This window comes from Mustelus asterias, chromosome 4, assembly GCF_964213995.1.
Source record: "Mustelus asterias chromosome 4, sMusAst1.hap1.1, whole genome shotgun sequence".
Taxonomy (NCBI): Eukaryota; Metazoa; Chordata; class Chondrichthyes; order Carcharhiniformes; family Triakidae; genus Mustelus; species Mustelus asterias.
This window is the reverse complement of record NC_135804.1, coordinates 60,849,647-60,869,317: the sequence shown is the minus strand read 5'-3', so window position 1 is coordinate 60,869,317 and position 19,671 is coordinate 60,849,647. Positions and strand designations below refer to the sequence as shown.

Genomic DNA, 19,671 nt, shown 5'->3' with positions numbered 1-19,671 from the left:
TGTTGTTCAAAACTGAAGAGGAGGGAACATTAAAGAGTTAAAAGCCTTTGGAATGTTGTCTAACATCATGGCAGGGCCTAGTCAGGTAGACCCACTCCTGACAGACCCCTGTTGACAGGCCTCTCTCGTGGGTTGGCTTTTATGTTCTCCACCTCCCACCACTGACCCCCCCCCCCCCCCCCCCCGCCCCCCACCACCATACAACAATCTAATGAGGTATTTCATTGGGCTCATGTAGTGGGCAGCACTGAGCATGTGTGTGAAAGAGAGAGAGAGAAAGGGAGTCAGTGTTGGAGAGCTGATAGCATACAGTCAATCTGGAAGAGAGAGAGTCAGTGTGGGAGGGAGAGAGAGAGTCAGTGTGGGAGAGAGAGTCAGTGTGGGAGGGAGAGAGAGAGTCAGTGTGGGGGAGAGAGAGAGTGTCAGTGTGGGGGGGAGAGAGAGAGTCAGTGTGGGGGAGAGAGAGAGTCAGTGTGGGGGAGAGAGAGAGTCAGTGTGGGGGAGAGAGAGAGTCAGTGTGGGAGGGAGAGAGAGAGTCAGTGTGGGAGGGAGAGAGAGAGTCAGTGTGGGGGAGAGAGAGAGTCAGTGTGGGAGGGAGAGAGAGAGTCAGTGTGGGAGGGAGAGAGAGAGAGTCAGTGTGGCAGAGAGAGAGTCAGTGTGGGAGGGGGAGAGTGGGAGTCAGTGTGGGAGAGAGAGAGAGTCAGTGTGGCAGGGGGAGAATCAGTGTGGGAGGGAGAGAATCAGATTGAGGGAGGGAAGGAGAGAATCAGATTGAGGGAGGGAGGGAGAGAATCAGATTGAGGGAGGGAGGGAGACAGTTTGGGAGAGCAAAAGAGGGCTTCAGATGGGAGAGAGACTCGCTGTGGGAGAGCTGAACACAAACAGAAAGTCAGTGTGAGAGAGTTGGTGTTGGGGGAGAAGGGGGGCTAGCGGGGTGAGAGAGGAAGGCAATCAGGAGAGTGAGCAAGAGAAAGGGTCAGTGTTGGGGGGAAGAGAGGGGTCAATGTGCGTGCGAGACGTGGTCAAACGTGAAAAGGGGTCAGTGTGGGAGAGAGGTTTGTGTTGCAGCAGTGTAGTGGGGAAAATTCTTGCTTTCTCTATACTATGGGTCAGATTTATGAAGTGTTTAGATGATCGCACTGGATGTGAACTTGGTGAGTTGCTGGCATTTGAAAGAAGAGGTTGACAGTCGTCTTCCCCCTGGTTGGGTTGTCTGTGCACAGCTGACGGCACTGCTGGTTCTGCCTGAGCTTCTCTACGGTAAGGGCATCATTTACAGTCGCTGCCTTTCTCAATGGGTCAGTGCCTCAGAAATTGGAAAAATGTCAAAAGTCTGGGGATGTAATTGTGTTTGCAAGTGGCCACTTGGAAAGGGTAAATGGAACATCTTCAAAAGACAGACCCATTGAGAAAATGACCCAGCTTTTAATCCCAGGTAGTTTGTCGTGTCCTTCAACTGAGCACCTCCATTCTCATTGCTGATACAATTCTTTGCTGGATGCAATAGTAGCTAGTGTATCTTGGTGTATCTTACTGTGTCTGGGATCTTGCTAGTCCTTAATGGTCCTCATGATGTGGCCTACAGTTACAATCCCCAATCCACATAGTTGAAACCCTATTGGAATCCAATCGGGTCTCCCCATCTCGATTATGTCACCAGGCAAGCTGGCGTACAGTGGAGCTCTAAGTAATAAGACCATAAGAAATAGGAGCAGAAGCAGGCTATTCGGCCATCAAGTCTGCTCTGCCATTCAATGAGATCATGACTGATCTGGTATGACATTCCTCAACTCCACTTCTCTGCCTTATCCCCATAACCTTTGATTCCCTTACTGATTAAAAATCTATCTAATCTCAACCTTGAATATACCTAATAACCCAGCCTCCACAGCCCTCTGCAATAAAGAATTCCACTGATTCACTTCCCTCTGAGAGAAGAAATTCCTCCTCATCCCTGTGTTAAATGGGTGACCCCTTACTCTGAGATTAAGCCCTCTGGCCCTCGACTCTCACACAAGAGGAAACAACCTCTCAGCATCCACCCTGTCAAGCCCCCTGAGAATCCTATGTCTCAGTAAGATCACCTCTCATTCTGCTAACTTCCAATGAGGACATATATAGGAACTTATGGAGGAGGCACTTGAAGCAAAGAACATCACCAAAAGAGCAAAGAAATCTTTGTTCCTGTAATATGTACAACCTGAGATTTGTGTTCAGCAAGGATGTTCGACCCTGGGAGTCAGCATACTATTGATCACATCGAAAACTCTGCTGTGTCCTAACCTGCACTGAGTCCCATTTACCCATCACGTCTGTGCTCACTGACCTACATGGCAGTTTTACAATGAGAGATAGACTTATACATGCAAGTTGTTTCTTTATTCTTTCATGGATGTGGGTGTTGCTAGCTGGGCTGGCATTTATTACCCATCCCTATTTGCCCTTCAAAAGGTGGTGGTGAGCTGCACTCTTGAGCCACAGCAATCCTTGTGTGGTAGGTACACCCACAGTGCTGTTAGGGAGGGAGTTCCAGAATTTTGACCCAGCGACAGTGAAGGAACAATGATATATTTCCAAGTCAGGATGGTGAATGACTTAGGAGGGGAACTTGTAGCCTGTGGTGTTCCCATGTGTCTGCTATCCTTGTCCTTCTACGTGGTAGAGTTATGAGGTTTGGAAGGTACCATCAAAGGAGCCTTCGTAAGTTATTGCAGTGCAGCTTGTAGATGGTACACACTGCTGCCACTGTGCATCAATGGTTGAGGGACTGAATGTTTAAAATGGTGGATGGGGTATTGATCTAATGGGTTGCTTTGTCCTGGATGGTGTTGAGCTCCTTGAGTGTTGTTGGAGCTGCACTCATCCAGACAAGTGGAGAGTGTTCCATCACACTCCCAACTTGTGTCTTGTAGATGGTGGACAGGTTGTATGTTGTATGCATACATGTTGTACGCCCTGCAGTAACAGTCCTTGAACCAGATGTGCACTCACGATCACTGCTGTTGTGATATGGCCTGGCAGCTGCTGTTTCTGCCTCAATGTTGCCTCATTCAATAAAAAGTCTCACAACACTAGGTTAAAGTCCAACAGGTTTATTTGCAATCATGAGCTTTTGGAGCACTGCTCCTTCCTCAGGTGAGGAATTCCAAGGTGGGAATTGAACCCGGGTCCCTGGCACTGTGAGGCAGCGGTGCTAACCACTGTGCCACCGTGACGCCCCATGTCTCACCATATTCTTCCTATAAAACTGCATCGCCTCCTCACACTTTGCCGCATTGAACTTCATCTGCCACCTATCTACCCACTCCACAAACTTGTATCTTAGGAAAGCAAATGAAACGTTGCTGTTTATTACAAGGGGAATGGAATATTAAAGTAGGGAAGTTTAACTGCAGCTGTACAGGGCCTCGGTGAGACCACATCTCAAATTTAACATTTGATGTTGATCTCACAGCCATTGCTGTTCCAAACTTTGATCACTCTGTATGTGGAAGTGTTTTCTAATTTTGTCCTTAAGAGGGGCTGGCTCTAATTTTTACCCTTTGTGCCCCCAGGCTTAGACTCCCCAACCAGCGGAAATAATTTGTCTCAGGTTACTGTTTCCCCTCGATATCTTTAACATGTCAATCAAATCATGCATAAACTCGGGCAGTATTCCTCTCCTCGTGATTTAACCCCTGAAGTCCATGCATCATTCTGACAATTCTACTCTGCACTGCACCCCCTCCTTCATCCCAAGATATGGTGTCTGTGACTTCTCGCAGTTCTCCTGGGATCTGAGCAGTCCTTTGAATAGTTGACTCACAACCTGCACCCCCTTGTAAATATAAAGACCAGCATTTCATTCATCGTTATTTTGTGGAGCTGTTCCTGATATTTTGATGGTTTAGAGGCCTGGATATCAATGTCTCTGCCGATCCACAGTGATTCCAGCTTTTCTCCATTTAAAATGTCTTTCGATTTTGGGTCCAAAGGGGATCTTGCATTTGTCTGCAATGAAATCTGTTTTACACATTCACTTCTTCTATCAATATCTCTGTGTTTTTTAGATTGTGTGAGAGCTGTCCACTACAATCTGCCCCGTTTGATTTGATTTATTATCGTCTCATGTATTGGGATACAGGAAAAGTATTGTTTCTTGCGCGCTATACAGACAAAGCATACCATACAGAGAGTACACAGGGGAGAGGGAAAGGATAGGGTGCAGAATATAGTGTTGCAGTTACAGATAGGGTGAAGAGAAAAATCAACTTAATGGATGGTAAGTCCATTCAAAAGGCCGATTGCGGCAGGGAAGAAGCTGTTTTTGTGTCAGTTGGTATGTGTTCTCAGACTTTTGTATCTTTTTCCCGATGGAAGAAGGTGAAAGAGAGAATGTCTAGGGTGCGTGGGGTCCTTGATTGTGCTGGCTGCTTTGCCGAGGCAGCAGGAAGTGTAAATAGTGTCAATGGCTGGGAGGCAATTTCCATTTCCATTGAATTTCCATTTAAAACAGTGGCTCAGTTGATTCACGATGCCAGTCTTAGACTGGGGCAACAAGTTAAAAGTCTTTCCAAACCTCTCTGTGTTGCACTGGTCATGGTCATTATGGGCATTTTGGAAGCTTTTCTTTGATGATAATTGAAAAAACCCCTTTTGCCTCTCGTGATGGATGAAAAGACACAATTACAACGAAAGTGCAGTGGGAATAAACCCAACCTGAATCCCTCCAGATCCTGCTCCCAGCCTCAAGCCCCTGGCGCCCATCCCCCTGGCGCCCATCTCCCTGGTGCCCGTTCCGCTCGCCCCAGCCCCTCGCGCCCAACCCACGAACCCACAGTCCTCAATAGCCAAGGGATTGAGATTAAAAGCAGAGTTTTCTGCTGTTTATAGAGCAGATTGGTGAATGGAGTGGATCAATCACAATGCCAGGGTAACTTCCCCTCTCATCTCTTTCTCTCCCCCTCCTCCACCCACCACAACTGGAGCAGCAGCAGTGAAGAAACAGGCACACTTATTTTGGGATTGACAGATTGACTATGTTTGGACACACGTCCTGTCACGCTGTCACTTTATTTTCTAATCTCTGATACTTTCCTCTGCATTGTCCATTGATTAGACTGTTCCAGATAGATACTGTTGCCCAGCGCTGTTCACCCTGACTTGGGTGGGACTAGTAGGATATTCATTTCGTTGAAAATGTTTTTAACCCCCTCAACTTCCACCCACATCTCCCTCACCCCACCAGTCTCCCTGTCCCCCTGTCTGCCCCCTGTAACCTCCTCACACTGCCTCTTGCCCCTTCACCCTGGTGATGCTGTTCCCCTGCCCCCTCCTGACCCCATCGCTCCCCCACCCCGCCATTTCTCCACCCTGTTGTCAGTTGGTGACAATGATGATAAGTGGGGATTAGGCCATACAGGTCAAGAAGGCCCCGGGTTTCCCTGTTCGCACTTTGACCTCAGCATTCTCACTGCCACTCCTGCTATAATTAGCTGAGATTGAGTGAGGGGCATGGCGATATCAGAGTTTTGACAGTGTTATATTAGACATGCTCCGTGCTTGAAAGAGTCCAGTAGGTGAGCCTCCAGCCAAGGCAGGAGTCAGCTATGTTCTGCAAAGACCCCCCCACTGCCCCCGTTCCCCTGTTCAGTGAGTAAACCCATAGCCTAGGTTTACACATGAAAACCGGCCTACTTTGGGGATTGGGCCCCAACTTGAGTCAGTATCAATATCTTTCAACCTGTGAGGGGTTTCAGTATAACATCTCATCCCAAAGGTGACACCTCAGACACTGCGGCACGGGCGGGCGGCACGGTAGCACAGTGGTTAGCACTGCTGCTTCACAGCTCCAGGGTCCCGGGTTCGATTCCCGGCTCGGGTCACTGTCTGTGTGGAGTTTGCACATTCTCCTCGTGTCTGCGTGGGTTTCCTCCGGGTGCTCCGGTTTCCTCCCACAGTCCAAAGATGTGCGGGTTAGGTTGATTGGCCAGGTTAAAAAAAAAATTGCCCCTTAGAGTCCTGGGATGCGTAGGTTGGCGGGATTAGCGGGTAAAATATGTGGGGGTAGGGCCTGGGTGGGATTGTGGTCGGTGCAGACTCGATGGGCCGAATGGCCTCCTTCTGCACTGTAGGGTTTCTATGATTTCTATGATTCTATGACTGCAGCATTCCCTCAGTCGAGCACTGATTAGATGCTCAAATCTCTGGAATGCCAGTTGAACTCTTGACCTTCTGACTCAAAGACTGAGTGCTGCCAGCTCGGTGCTTAACCAAGGCTAATGGAAACACCTGAGCCATTGCCCCTCACCATGAAAGTGAGCCAGCATCTGGACTATGCCAGTGCAAACATTCAAAGATCCCAAATATTTGTTTGATCAGGAATTCCTTTTGTTTTGCTCGGTCTGCCTCATAAAAGAGTGACCTCAATCTGTGAGCTTTTAATCATCTTCTGGTGATGAGCGAGTGCCCCAGGGCATTCACAGATGGAGATGAATACAGGGAACAGATGGTGCCTGATCGACTGGGAGCACAGCCATGTGCTGAAGGTAACAGCTTTCGAATGGAGTAAGTGGAGCTTTGCTTGACTTATCTTTGGGGAGGGGGGGTAACATTTGAAGTACCCCTCCTTAGCAGGTGCTCTGGAATCCGAACATTACAGATTATATCTGAGCTTCAGAAGGAGTTCTGTAACCTGGTCTTGTTTCATGTTTCTGATCTCATTCGACATTCTGTGCCAACCGGCTAAATCCTCTCTTTGGAGAGCAAGGTTTGATGTACTTCCATTCTGGACTGTCCCCAAGCTGATCTGACATTTATTCATTGTTTGAGCAGCTCATTTTCTTTGTAATGAGTTGTTAGAGCAAGGAATGCATTACCACAAGTGTTATTTGAGACGGAAACCATCTTTGTAAGGGGAGGTTACAAAGGTCACTTGAAGCAAGAGGTTGATACAGTGCTATGGGATTAGTATTAGATTGTTCTAGCACCAAACAGATGGGTGGAGTAGCCTCCATCTGATGTAAACTGTGTTTCTGTGGCACTAAGATCTTTTTAGGCTCCTTCCACATCCTGGTGCTTTGTTTTTATTTGTTCAGGGGATGTGGGCATTGCTGGCTGGGTCAGCATTTATTGCCCATCTCTAATTGTCCTTGTTAGGCCATTTCAGAGGGCATTGAAAAGTCATTGATTTGGGTCTCAAGTCACATGTAGGCCAGACTGGGTAAGGACTGGGTAGTGAACCAGTTTTAACGATAATTGGCAATGGTTTTGTCGTCATCATTAGACTTTTAATTCCAGACTTTTATTGAATTTCACCATCTGCTGTGGTGGGATTCAAACCCAGCTCCCCAGAACCCCTGGGTCTTTGGATTAGTAGACGAGTGACAATATCACTGTTCCCTCTCCTCTCCCCTCTCCAATTACAGTTCCAACTCTCGATACATTCTACGGCTCACCACCTACCATCCCCACCCCCATGCCATCTCGACAATCATCTTCCATGGGACTGCCACCTCCAGTCTATGCCAGTACTGCTGCCTCCTATGTCTGGAACGTTGCCTGTTTTACGATCGCACCCCCTTTCAGTTCCACTGAAAGGGGGTGCGATCCAGTTTCTCAAGCATCACCTTGTTGGCCTTCTTGCGCTCCAGCCTTCCCTCAGCCAATCTAGTAATCTGTAGGCTCCTATAAGCTAGTCACCCCACTTACCTCCATTCCCCAAGACTTACCCGTCCCTGTACACACCCTACCGGTTAGTCACTGGAGAAAATTAACTTCAAGGCCCACATACTTTTTTCAAATTCCTCTCTGACCATCCCCCACCTACTGACAGTTCTTGGGGAACCTCCCCTTGTTTGAGTGCCGACCCACTCCATTCCCCGGTTTCGATTCCTGATTATTAATCACCATGGAAGACCAGTCTTTCAGCCATCAAGTCTCTGGAACTCACTTTCAATGCACTCATCTTGTAGTTACAGCTCTCCAACTGTGCTCACTGCCCCCTTCTCCCCACTAGGTTCTGTCATTTGATGCCTACTCTCCCCTTTTTAAAATGGATCAGAGATGTCCTTGCACTTAAAGAGTGATGTATTAACACGGGGGTTGGTTAGCTCCGTTGGCTGGATGATGTACTGCTTGACTTGGTTATTCTAGCTGTGCTGATGGAAAGTAATGTGAAGTTGGTGTAAAAGGGATTACGATTCTTGTAGTAATGGTTAGATGAACTTTGATTGCGTTTTTGGAAGCTGAAGCAGAAGGCTATGTTGCTGAACGGCCACGTAAGCCTTTTGCCCGGCTCTTTCAGCAGCTTCTCTCCCACTTTGTTGTGGCTATTGTGAGAAAATGTGTGGAAAAATCCTCTTCCGTGACGAGGCAAAAGATTTCCATGGCAGTCAGGAACAGGTATAGGCCATTTAGCCCCATCAGCCTGGTTCATCATTCAAACAAATCATGGCTAATGTGAACGTCAACACCATTTATCCACGTTAGCTCCGTTTTCCTAAAAATCCACTGAACTCAGTCCTGAACGCTCCAATATCTCAACATCCACAACCTTTGAAAATTCTGCTCCCATTCCTGATTTCACTGGGGGAAGTGCTGTGATGCTCATGCCAGTGATCAATCTGAAAGAGCTTTGGTGGGATTTTATGGCCTCACTCGTCCCAAAATGGTAAAATCCCACCCAAGATCAATGGACCTTTCTCTTGTCCGCCCCTCGCCCACTCCAATTCCCTTGGCGGGTGCGGTGGTAAAATTCTGTTTCTGTGGTAAATCGGTTGAATATACTTTGACACAAGGCTGCTCTATTTCTTGTCAAACCCAATGATATCCCAACAGCTGTTATTGAACAGGTTGTCAAGTGTAGGGAAGACAAACTAATAGTGTTTGTAAATGTGAAGGCCAGGTGATTGACGTATAGCACTAGGGTTTTGTGAGAGAAGGCTTTTATAAACACTGAGCAAAATAATAAATCCGATTTAGAAAGCAGTCGACTCAGGACCAATATTACGCAGATGTTTGTGTAAGAATTAGCACTGTGGCAAGAAGGAACATTGGCAGCTGTTTCAACAGAACCCGCCGACATCCTGTGATAAACGAAGAATAATTACGGGGAGGTAATCCATTCAAAGTCAGACAACGTCAAAAATATTTGTTGCCATCCTAGCCATGAGCTCGTATCATTCGTAAAGTCAGGTTGATACATCGCCTTAAGTATGTCAAAAACACCTCAAGGCACTTCACACACAAGGAAAGGCTTTGGACTCTTTTCTGTAGAAAATATTGATAAGTGACCTGATAAAGCTGGGTGGGAGGGTGAGCTGTGAGGAGGCTGCAGAAATCCCTCTTTGTGATTTGGACAAATTGAGTGAATGGGTAAATGAAAGGTAGATGCAGTATAATGTGGATAAATGGGAGATAATCCACTTTGGTAGCAAAAGCAGGAAGGCAGATTACTACCTGAATGGCTATAAATTAGGAGAGGAGAATGTGCAACGAGACCTGGGTGTCCTCGCGCACAGTCACTGAAGGTAAGCATGCAGGTGCAGCAGACGGTAAAGAAGGCAAATGGCATGTTGGCCTTCATAACGAGAGGATTTGAGTACAGGAGCAGGGATGTCTTGCTGCAATGATACAGGGTCTTGGTGAGGCCACAGCTGGAATATTGTGTGCAATTTTGGGCTCCTTATCTAAGGAAGGACGTTCTTGCTGTGGAGCGAGTGCAGAAAAGGTTTACCAGACTGATTCCTGGGATGGTGGGACTGATGGATGAGGAGAGATTGAGTCGGTTAGGATAGTGTTAGCTGGAGTTCAGAAGAATGGGGGGGCTCTCATAGAAACCTGTAAAATTCTAACAGGACGAGACAGGGTAGACGCAAGTAGGATGTTCCCAATGGTGGGAGTATCCAGAACCAGTCTGAGGATACAGGGTAGACTGTTTAGGAGAAATTTCTTCCCCCAGAGATTGGGGGGTGAGATTAAAAATCTGCAATTAAAATGAAGCTGTCAGATGATGAGAAAGCTCAAATTGTTCATTAATGTACTCTAGGAAAGGAATTCCATCAATGGAATTGTGACTCCAGTCTCAAACCCATGTGCCTCTTAACTACCATGATGTAGCCTAGAAAGTCCCTCAGCTGTTATTGAACTGTTTTGTAGTTCAGGTAGATGGCTAATCACCTTGTTTGGGAACCTGAAAAAGATTCTGATCTTGTGGGCCATGTGCCCAATGTATTTTTTAAGTTTGTTTTTATTGATCTTGGGTTAAGTTCACAGGGAGAACCCCCTCCTCCTCAGTGAATAGTATCTTGACATCCTTAACATCAGCTAATTTGGCAGTCAGTTGTTTTAAAGTTTTATTTATTAGTCACAAGTAGGCTTACATTAACACTGCAATGAAGTTACTGTGAAAATCCAGTAGTCGCCACACTCCGGTGCCTGTTCGGGTACACTGAGGGAGAATTTAGCATGGGCAATGCACCTAACCAGCACATCTTCTGGACTGAGAGAGGAAACCAGAGTACCCAGAGGAAACCCACGCAGACATGGGGAGAACATGCAGACTCCACACCGACAGTGACCCAAGCCGGGAATCAAACCCAGGTCCCTGGCGCTGTGAGGCAGCAGTGCTAACCACTGTGCCGCCCCCACGTTAGTTGCAGGGCTGGTATAACATTTCAGCTGAAAAGTGGCACCACTGACAGTGCAGCACTCCCTTGCTGCTGCATGGTGCTGTATAACCTGAATGGATCTGGACATTTGGTGTAATTGGTTAAATTGGTGAGTGGCTTGAGAAGTGTTGGCAATTACTAAGCAACACCCCGAGTACTGAGAGAAGTGGAGGGAGACATCTACCGGTTGATAGGCCCAACTAGCTGAGAGCTGTGCTCTTGTGCTTTCTGTTCCAGGTTATGCAGGTGGTACGGGAACAGATCACGCGAACATTGGCCTCCAAACCCACCTCCCTCGAGCTCTTCCGCAACAAGGTGAACGCTCTGAACTACAGTGAGATCCTCAAACTCCGGCAGACTGAGAGGATGCATCAGGAGGAGACCCTGGCACCACCAGTCCTGTAAGCCCTTGGTGTAGCTGTTGGATATAACGTGAAGTGGGCTTGGGCACCGGTTGGTATCTGTGAAGGTTGAACTTCAGCCAAAGGACATTTCAAACAATTGAACTCGATACTGAAATGACGAACGCAATTCTGTTTGATCACATTAAGAAGAGAAGGAAGCCATTCAGCTCCTCGAGCCTGATCTGCCATTCAATGAGATCATAACTGACCATTTATCTATCTTGCTCCATATCCCCTGATAGCCATGTTTTTTGTGCCCTATACAGATCACATCATCCATATCCCAGTGTCTATATTCCATCATGATCTTGTAGCAAGAACGCACCTGACCTTTCACCCCCACCCTTTCACCCCCACCCTCTGATTTTGTCTCTACATTCTTCTAGAACCAAAACAAGTGGAACCTAGAGAATAATCTCGTAATCAGTCAGCCATTACATTATGTTGTGTCTAAACTGTCCAATCCAATAGATAAAGTTTCTGTTACTCTGCTGAATCCTTCAATTAACATTTGATTATCTTTGCATTATTCTGGGCTGAGTTAGTGACCCTAGAGAGGAAAAATCACAGGGTTCCCATTCATCCTATTGATCCCTTGTGGGCGATGTCCACATGTCGGTGAACGGTTAGTACAAGTTCAGGTTGAAAACAGACTTCACACCTCGGCTCTCAATACCGAGGATCATTAGAACAAGCTGAACCAATCAGAATTACAAATAAGTGTAAAAGGGAATGGATTCAATCCTTTGGAATTCTTGACAATGAGAGTGAGCGGGAAGTGATTAGCATAGTGCAATGGGAGATTTGATCCATTGGGATAGGTGGCAGCGCGAGATAATGGGAAGAGCTTTGTTCCAGTGGAATTCCTCATTATAGGAATAAACAGGGAGTAAAGAGGTTCATTAGAATGATTTACAGTGGGAGTAAATGGGAAGGGGTTTAATTCATTGGGATTGTTTACTGTGGGAATGAATGGGAAGGAGTTTAGTCCTTTACAATAATTTAAGTGGGAGTGAACGGGGAGAGGTTTAGTCTGTTGGGGTTGTTTACAGTGGGAGTGAATGGAAAGGGGTTTAATCCATTGGGATTGTTTACAGTGGAAATGAATGGGAAGGGATTTAGTCCATGGGTGTGAATGGGAAGGAGTTTAGTCTATTTGAATCATTTCCAGTGGGAATGAATGGGAAGAGGTTTAATCCATTGCGATTGGTTGCAGTGGGAATGAATGGGAAGGGGTTTAGTCCACTGGGATTGTTTACAGTGGGTGTGAGTGGGAAGGGGTTTAGTCCACTGGGATTGTTTACAGTGGGAGTTAATGGGAAGAGGTTTAGTCCACTGGGATTGTTTACAGTGGGAATGAACGGGAAGGGGTTTAGTCCATTGCAATTGTTTACAGTGGGTGTGAATGGGAAGGGGTTTAGTCCACTGGGATTGTTTACAGTGGGTGTGAATGGGAAGGGGTTTAGTCCACTGGGATTGTTTACAGTGGGTGTGAACGGGAAGGGGTTTAGTCCATTGCGATTGTTTACAGTGGGAGTGAATGGGAAGGGGTTTAGTCCACTGGGATTGTTTACAGTGGGTGTGAATGGGAAGGGGTTTAGTCCATTGCGATTGTTTACAGTGGGAATGAATGGGAAGGGGTTTAGTCCACTGGGATTGTTTACAGTGGGAGTGAATGGGAAGGGGTTTAGTCCACTGGGATTGTTTACAGTGGGAATGAATGGGAAGGGGTTTGGTCCACTGGGATTGTTTACAGTGGGTGTGAATGGGAAGGGGTTTAGTCCACTGGGATTGTTTACAGTGGGTGTGAACGGGAAGGGGTTTAGTCCATTGCGATTGTTTACAGTGGGAGTGAATGGGAAGGGGTTTAGTCCACTGGGATTGTTTACAGTGGGTGTGAATGGGAAGGGGTTTAGTCCATTGCGATTGTTTACAGTGGGAATGAATGGGAAGGGGTTTAGTCCACTGGGATTGTTTACAGTGGGAATGAATGGGAAGGGGTTTAGTCCATTGCAATTGTTTACAGTGGGAATTAATGGGAAGGGGTTTAGTCCACTGGGATTGTTTACAGTGGGTGTGAATGGGAAGGGGTTTGGTCCACTGGGATTGTTTACAGTGGGTGTGAATGGGAAGGTGTTTAGTCCACTGGGATTGTTTACTGTGGGTGTGAATGGGAAGGGGTTTAGTCCATTGCGATTGTTTACAGTGGTGTGAATGGGAAGGGGTTTAGTCCAATGGGATTGTTTACAGTGCGAGTGAATGGGAAGGGGTTTAGTCCATTGCAATTGTTTACAGTGGGAGTGAATGGGAAGGGGTTTAGTCCATTGCGATTGTTTACAGTGGTGTGAATGGGAAGGGGTTTAGTCCAATGGGATTGTTTACAGTGCGAGTGAATGGGAAGGGGTTTAGTCCATTGCAATTGTTTACAGTGGGTGTGAATGGGAAGGGGTTTAGTCCACTGGGATTGTTTACAGTGGGAGTGAACGGGAAGGGGTTTAGTCCATTGCGATTGTTTACAGTGGTGTGAATGGGAAGGGGTTTAGTCCACTGGGATTGTTTACAGTGGGTGTGAATGGGAAGGGGTTTAGTCCACTGGGATTGTTTACAGTGGGAATGAATGGGAAGGGGTTCAGTCCACTGGGATTGTTTACAGTGGGAGTGAATGGGAAGGGGTTTAGTCCATTGCGATTGTTTACAGTGGTGTGAATGGGAAGGGGTTTAGTCCACTGGGATTGTTTACAGTGGGAATGAATGGGAAGGGGTTTAGTCCACTGGGATTGTTTACAGTGGGAGTGAATGGGAAGGGGTTTAGTCCATTGCGATTGTTTACAGTGGTGTGAATGGGAAGGGGTTTAGTCCACTGGGATTGTTTACAGTGGGAGTGAATGGGAAGGGGTTTAGTCCACTGGGATTGTTTACAGTGGGAATGAATGGGAAGGGGTTTAGTCCACTGGGATTGTTTACAGTGGGAATGAATGGGAAGGGGTTTAGTCCACTGGGATTGTTTACAGTGGGTGTGAATGGGAAGGGGTTTAGTCCAGTGGGATTGTTTACAGTGGGAATGAATGGGAAGGGGTTTAGTCCACTGGGATTGTTTACAGTGGGAATGAATGGGAAGGGATTTAGTCCACTGGGATTGTTTACAGTGGGAATGAATGGGAAGGGATTTAGTCCACTGGGATTGTTTACAGTGGGAATGAATGGGAAGGGGTTTAGTCCACAGGGATTGTTTACAGTGGGAATGAATGGGAAGGGGTTTAGTCCACTGGGATTGTTTACAGTGGGTGTGAATGGGAAGGGGTTTAGTCCACTGGGATTGTTTACAGTGGGAGTGAATGGGAAGGGGTTTAGTCCTCTGGGATTGTTTCCAGTGGGAGTGAATGGAAAGGGGTTTAGTCCACTGGGATTGTTTACAGTGGGTGTGAATGGGAAGGGGTTTAGTCCACTGGGATTGTTTACAGTGGGTGTGAATGGGAAGGGGTTTAGTCCACTGGGATTGTTTACAGTGGGAATGAACGGGAAGGGGTTTAGTCCACTGGGATTGTTTCCAGTGGGAGTGAATGGGAAGTGGTCTTGGGGATGTTGGGAGGGAGGGGGGGTGGGTACCATTGTATTTGAGTTGCTGTAAATACCCAAATGAAAGGAACTGTAAGTCCCACAAGTGTTCTTGCACTTTGAATCATTTTCCAAGTCAGGGTCCTCCACACGTGGTCATTTAAATTTTCCAGAGACACGAGTTAGTCCTTGTCTGAGCAGAAATATCAGCAATATTTAAGAGACATCTGGATGGGTACATGAATAGGGAGGGAATAGAGAGATACGGACCGAGTAAGGGCAGAAGGTTTTTTGTTTAGCTTAGTTAGGGCATCATGATTGGTATAGGCTTGGAGGGCCGAAGGGCCTGTTCCTACGCTGTACTTTTCTTTGTTCTTTGTTCTCTTTGTTCTTAAATTGCAAAATGTCACCTGACCCCCCCCCCCATGTCTCCATCTTGGATCGAGCTAAATTGTCCATATGCCATTCTGTTTTTTTTTAAGTGAAAGTGTTCATTGTTTCCATAGATTCCCAGGCATATGACATGAGCATTGTAATTGGATGTGACATTTAGGACAGGGTGGGCAAAATGGCTTCATATATCCTTTCACAAGGAATCCAGTGATTCAGTGACTTGGTGAGAACAAGCTATGAGCCTCTTGAGTTGTGTTGTAACTTCTCTACTACTGCGTTTAACAGAGAGGGCTTCTGTATCCCTATCCCACCCAGATTTTGTAGAGTTGAGGACACACTCAGGTCAACTATGATCTTATTGAATGGAGGAGAATGCTCGAGGGGCTGAATGGCCTTCTTCTGCTCCCGTTGGTATTAAATTTCACTTCAATGCAAAGAAAAATATTGAAGCAACTTTTAAACCCGGTGAGAAAGTTCATTTTGGTTCATAGGTTTATCTTCCTGTCTGCAGGTGCACACCTGTTCATATTTGCATGTCTCTGCATGTTTGTGTGCACGTGTGTTTGTGTGGTGTTCTCACGGGTTTGTGTGGCAGAGTCTATTAACATACATCTCTTCTGTCACCCAGGGAGTTGAGGGAGAGGCTGAAGCCAGAGCTGATGGAACTGATCAAACAGCAGCGACTCAACCGCTTGGTTGATGGGACGCTCTTCCGAAAAATCAGCAGCCGGAGACGCCAAGGTAGGTCTTCCCACAGTTAACAGGTCAGCTAATGGAGACCGGTTCGTTCTAAGGCTCTTTATTTCCTTCTGTCTCATGAAGGCCCGACCCCGGCCTTGGGCTCTGACCCAGGCTCTGGCCCTGGCTTTGACCCTGACCCTGATGAGGCTGTGGTTCAGTTTCCCTCCCACCTCTAGATTTCTCCTGATTGCAGTGAGTGGGCCACACTTCCGCAGGTGCTAGCAGCAGTGGAACCCTTAGTGTCAGGTTAGAGAGAGAAGACGGTTACTCAATGTTCCCGCTGTGGTTGCTGCCTGTCTGTTTATGCACCTCATGTTGGAATCTCCACAGGAAGCTGCTGCCCAAAGTCACCGATGAAGAATAGGTACTTGGGTGAGGTGCTATGGATTGTACTCGGGGAGAGGCAGCAACTTCGGGTGAGGGAGGCAGAAAATGGTGTATGTGACAGGAAAACCTCCAGTAAAGCCACTCTTCTATAAAGGGACAGTTCACACAGTTAATATGTTGGAGAGGGCAACAACTTGCATTGATATAGCACCTTTAATGAAATAAAACACCCCAAGGTGCTTGACAGGAAAGTTAGAACACAATATTTGACACTCAGTCACATGAAATATTGGGTCAGATGACCAGAAGCTTGGTCAAAGCAGCAGGTTTTAAGGAGTGTCTTAAAGAAGGAAAGGGAGGTGGAGAGGTGTGGGGAAGGTAGCCCAGGGCTTGGGGGTCTCGATGGCTGAACACACGGCCACTGATGATGGATCGATTAATTCGAGAAACTCGGCGCTCTCGAAGTGTTGTGGGACTGGAGGAGATTACGGAGGTTTGAGGGTGCCAGGTCATGGAGGGATTTGAAGTCGAGGATAAATGATGGTAGAAGCTCATGTTTATCGGATGACGGGTTTTAATAGTTATGAATAAGCCCAGGGTGTTTAACTTAAAGACTTGGCGCCACCCGTGTGACTTTTTGCTGCCTTTAAGCTTTGACGTAACTAATGGCTAAGGTTAAAGGCCGAATTTGTGTGGCCTCCTGCAGAGACAGTGCTATGGTAAAACTGCCAGAGTAATTCGCAGAGAGGAAATATAGTGTCCTGACAGTGTGGGGGAGGGAGAGAGGGGTGGCAGCACTGCTTCCACTGACAGCATTTTATTGCTGTGAAGTGACAGATTAGAGACCAAAGCTAATGTATGACATTAACCCTCAAGGGGTGTGGGGGAGAGCTGGGGTCAAGGAGGGATCAATGTGATTAAATTGAAAATCTAAGCTTTGTCCTTTGAAAGCTGCAGTGCCTCATTGATAGCGTGTGTCGTTGGACCTTGTTCAGGCACTTTTTAATTTCCATCCTGGTGTTAATGCAATTGGATTTAATTAAAATTGGCAGCCCTGTTGCAGACAGGCTGTAAATCACCCGTTCTGAACCTTATCCACAGCAGCTGCCACAACCTGCATCAGCTCGAGGTGTTTCACCACAAGGGATTTAGATTCATTGCTGCCAGTTAGCTGAAACAAAATGAACCAGGATGATTCTACGTTGTCCCCAATGTCCAGACTGGATCGGGAGGGGTCAGTCCGTTTAGTCAGGAGGCCAGCTGCAGATTGGCTGCGGATAGGATTGACCAAAGAAAGAATTTCAGAGTTCAGGCCATAACCAGATTTTATCTGTCAGGAAAGTCTAAACAGGCGGAGGCCATCTTCTCTAGAAAAGAGACTGGAGGCCATTCGGTCCATTGAATTTGCTGCATCATTCAATGAGATCATGACTGATCTGGCATAACTCTCAACTCCATTTTCCTGCCTTATCCCCATAACCCTTGATTCCCTTACTGATTAAAAATGTCTATCCCAGCCTTGAACATACTTAATGACCCAGCCTCTACAGCCCTCTGCGGGAAAGAATTCCACAGATTCACTGCCCTCTAGGAGAAGAAATTCCTCCTCATCCCTGACTTAGAAATGGGCAACCTCTTGCTCTGAGATTATACCCTCTGGTCTTAGGCTCTCCCAGAAGGGGAACAGCCTCTCAGCATCCTCCCGTCAAGCCCCCTTGAGAATCCCATTTGTCTCAATAAGGTCACCTCTCATTCTTCTAAACTCCAATGAGTACAGGCCTGACCTACTCAACCTCTCCCCATAAGAAAATCCCTCCATAGCCGGGGTTAACTGAATGAACCTTCTGTGGACTGTCTCCAATGCCAGTATATCTTTCCTTAGACAAGGGGACCAAAACTGTTCACAGTATTCCAGATGTGGTCTAACTGGTGTTTTGTAGAGTTTTAGCAAGTCTGATTTGATTTGTTTTATTATTGTCACATGTATTAACATACAGTGAAAATTATTGTTTCTTGCGCGCTATACAGACAAAACATACCGTTCATTGGGAAGGAAACAGGAGAGTGCAGAATGTAGTGTTACAGTCATAGCTAGGCTGTAGAGAAAGATCAACTTAATGCAAAGTAAGTCCATTCAAAAGTCTGACAGCAGCACGGAAGAAGCGGTTGGTACGTGACCTCAGACTTTTTTTGCATCTTTTTCCCGAAGGAAGAAGGTGGAAGAGCCAATGTCCAGGGTGCGTGCGGACCTTAATTATGCTGGCTGCGTTGCCAAGGCAGCAGGAAGTGTAGACAGAGTCAATGGATGGGAGGCTGGTTTGCATGATGGATTGGGCTACATTCATGATCTTTTGTAGTTCCTTGCGGTCTTGGGCAGAGCAGGAGCCATACCAAGCTGTGAAACAACCAGAAAGAATGTTTTCTATGGTGCATCTGTAAAAGTTGGTGAGAGTCGTAGCTGACATGCCAAATTTCCTTAGTCTTCTAAGAAAGTAAAGGTATTGGTGGGCTTTCTTAACTGTAGTGTCGGCGTGGGGGGACCAGGACAGGTTGTTGGTGATCTGGATACCTAAAAACTTGAAGCTCTCGACTCTTTCTACTTCGTCCCCTCTGATGTAGACAGGGGCATGTTCTCCTTCACACTTCCTGAAGTCGACGACAATCTCCTTCATTTTGTTAACATTGAGGGAGAGATTATTGTTGCTGCACCAATTCACCAGATTCTCTATCTCATTCCTGTAAATAATCACATTTTAATTTGATGTTTTTAAGTTTCCTTTGCACTTTGATTTCTGTTCGGGCTGTTCCCCCTCCTTTTTGGGGAGCTGCCCCTTTTACTTTGTCCTGACTTAATCTGAGTTTGTTTATTTGGTTTGACCTAAAAAGAGGGCAAAGTTGAAAATCGAATTGGAGGGGAATTTGGCCGCACAGTCATAGCTGTACAAGGAGTATAATAGGGGGCTGAGAACACAGCCTTGTGGGGCACTGGTGTTGAGGATGATCATGGAGGAGGTGTTGTTGCCTATCCTTACTGATTGTGGTCTGTGAGTTAGGGAGCTCAGGATCCAGTCGCAGAGGGAGGTGCCGAGGCCCAGGCCATGGAGTTTGGAGATGAGTTTCATGGGAATAATAGTGTTGAAGGCTGAGCTGGAGTCAATAAATAGGAGTCTGACATAGGTATCCTTGTTATCTAGGTGTTCCAGGGTTGAGTGCAGGGCCAGGGAAATGGTGTCTGCTGTGGACCTGTTGCGGCAACAGGCAAACTGTAGTGAATCCATACACTCCATTCCCTTTGGAATAAAGGCCAACATTCCATTTGCCTTCTCCATGAGGGGTGACCTGCTAGAAATCGTGAAAATTATGAAAAGGTTTAATAGCTTTGATGTAAAGAAGCTTATGAGGGGTGAGGTGGTCGGGGGGAGATCAAAAATCACAGGCCATCAATATAAGATAGTCACTAATAAATTTAACAGGGAATTCAAGAAAAAATTTTCACCTAGTGGTGAGAATGTGGAACTCGCTACCACAGAGAATATATTTAGTGCATAAATAAATCTAAAGGAAAAATAATAAGGTACATGAGGGAGAAAGGCAAGGAAAAT

General features: G+C 46.6%; 1 protein-coding gene across 3 annotated transcripts in view; it reads left to right on the top strand.

Annotated features, from left to right (window-relative positions):
• elmo3 (engulfment and cell motility 3) overlaps positions 1 to 19,671 on the top strand; it is a 119,189-nt gene that overhangs the window by 91,430 nt on the left and 8,088 nt on the right. For all 3 annotated transcript variants that reach the window (XM_078211135.1, XM_078211136.1, XM_078211137.1), the window contains exons 16-17: positions 10,887 to 11,050; positions 15,630 to 15,742. In XM_078211135.1, the coding sequence (XP_078067261.1) occupies positions 10,887 to 11,050; positions 15,630 to 15,742 (277 nt within the window). The remainder of the gene's footprint in view (positions 1 to 10,886; positions 11,051 to 15,629; positions 15,743 to 19,671) is intronic.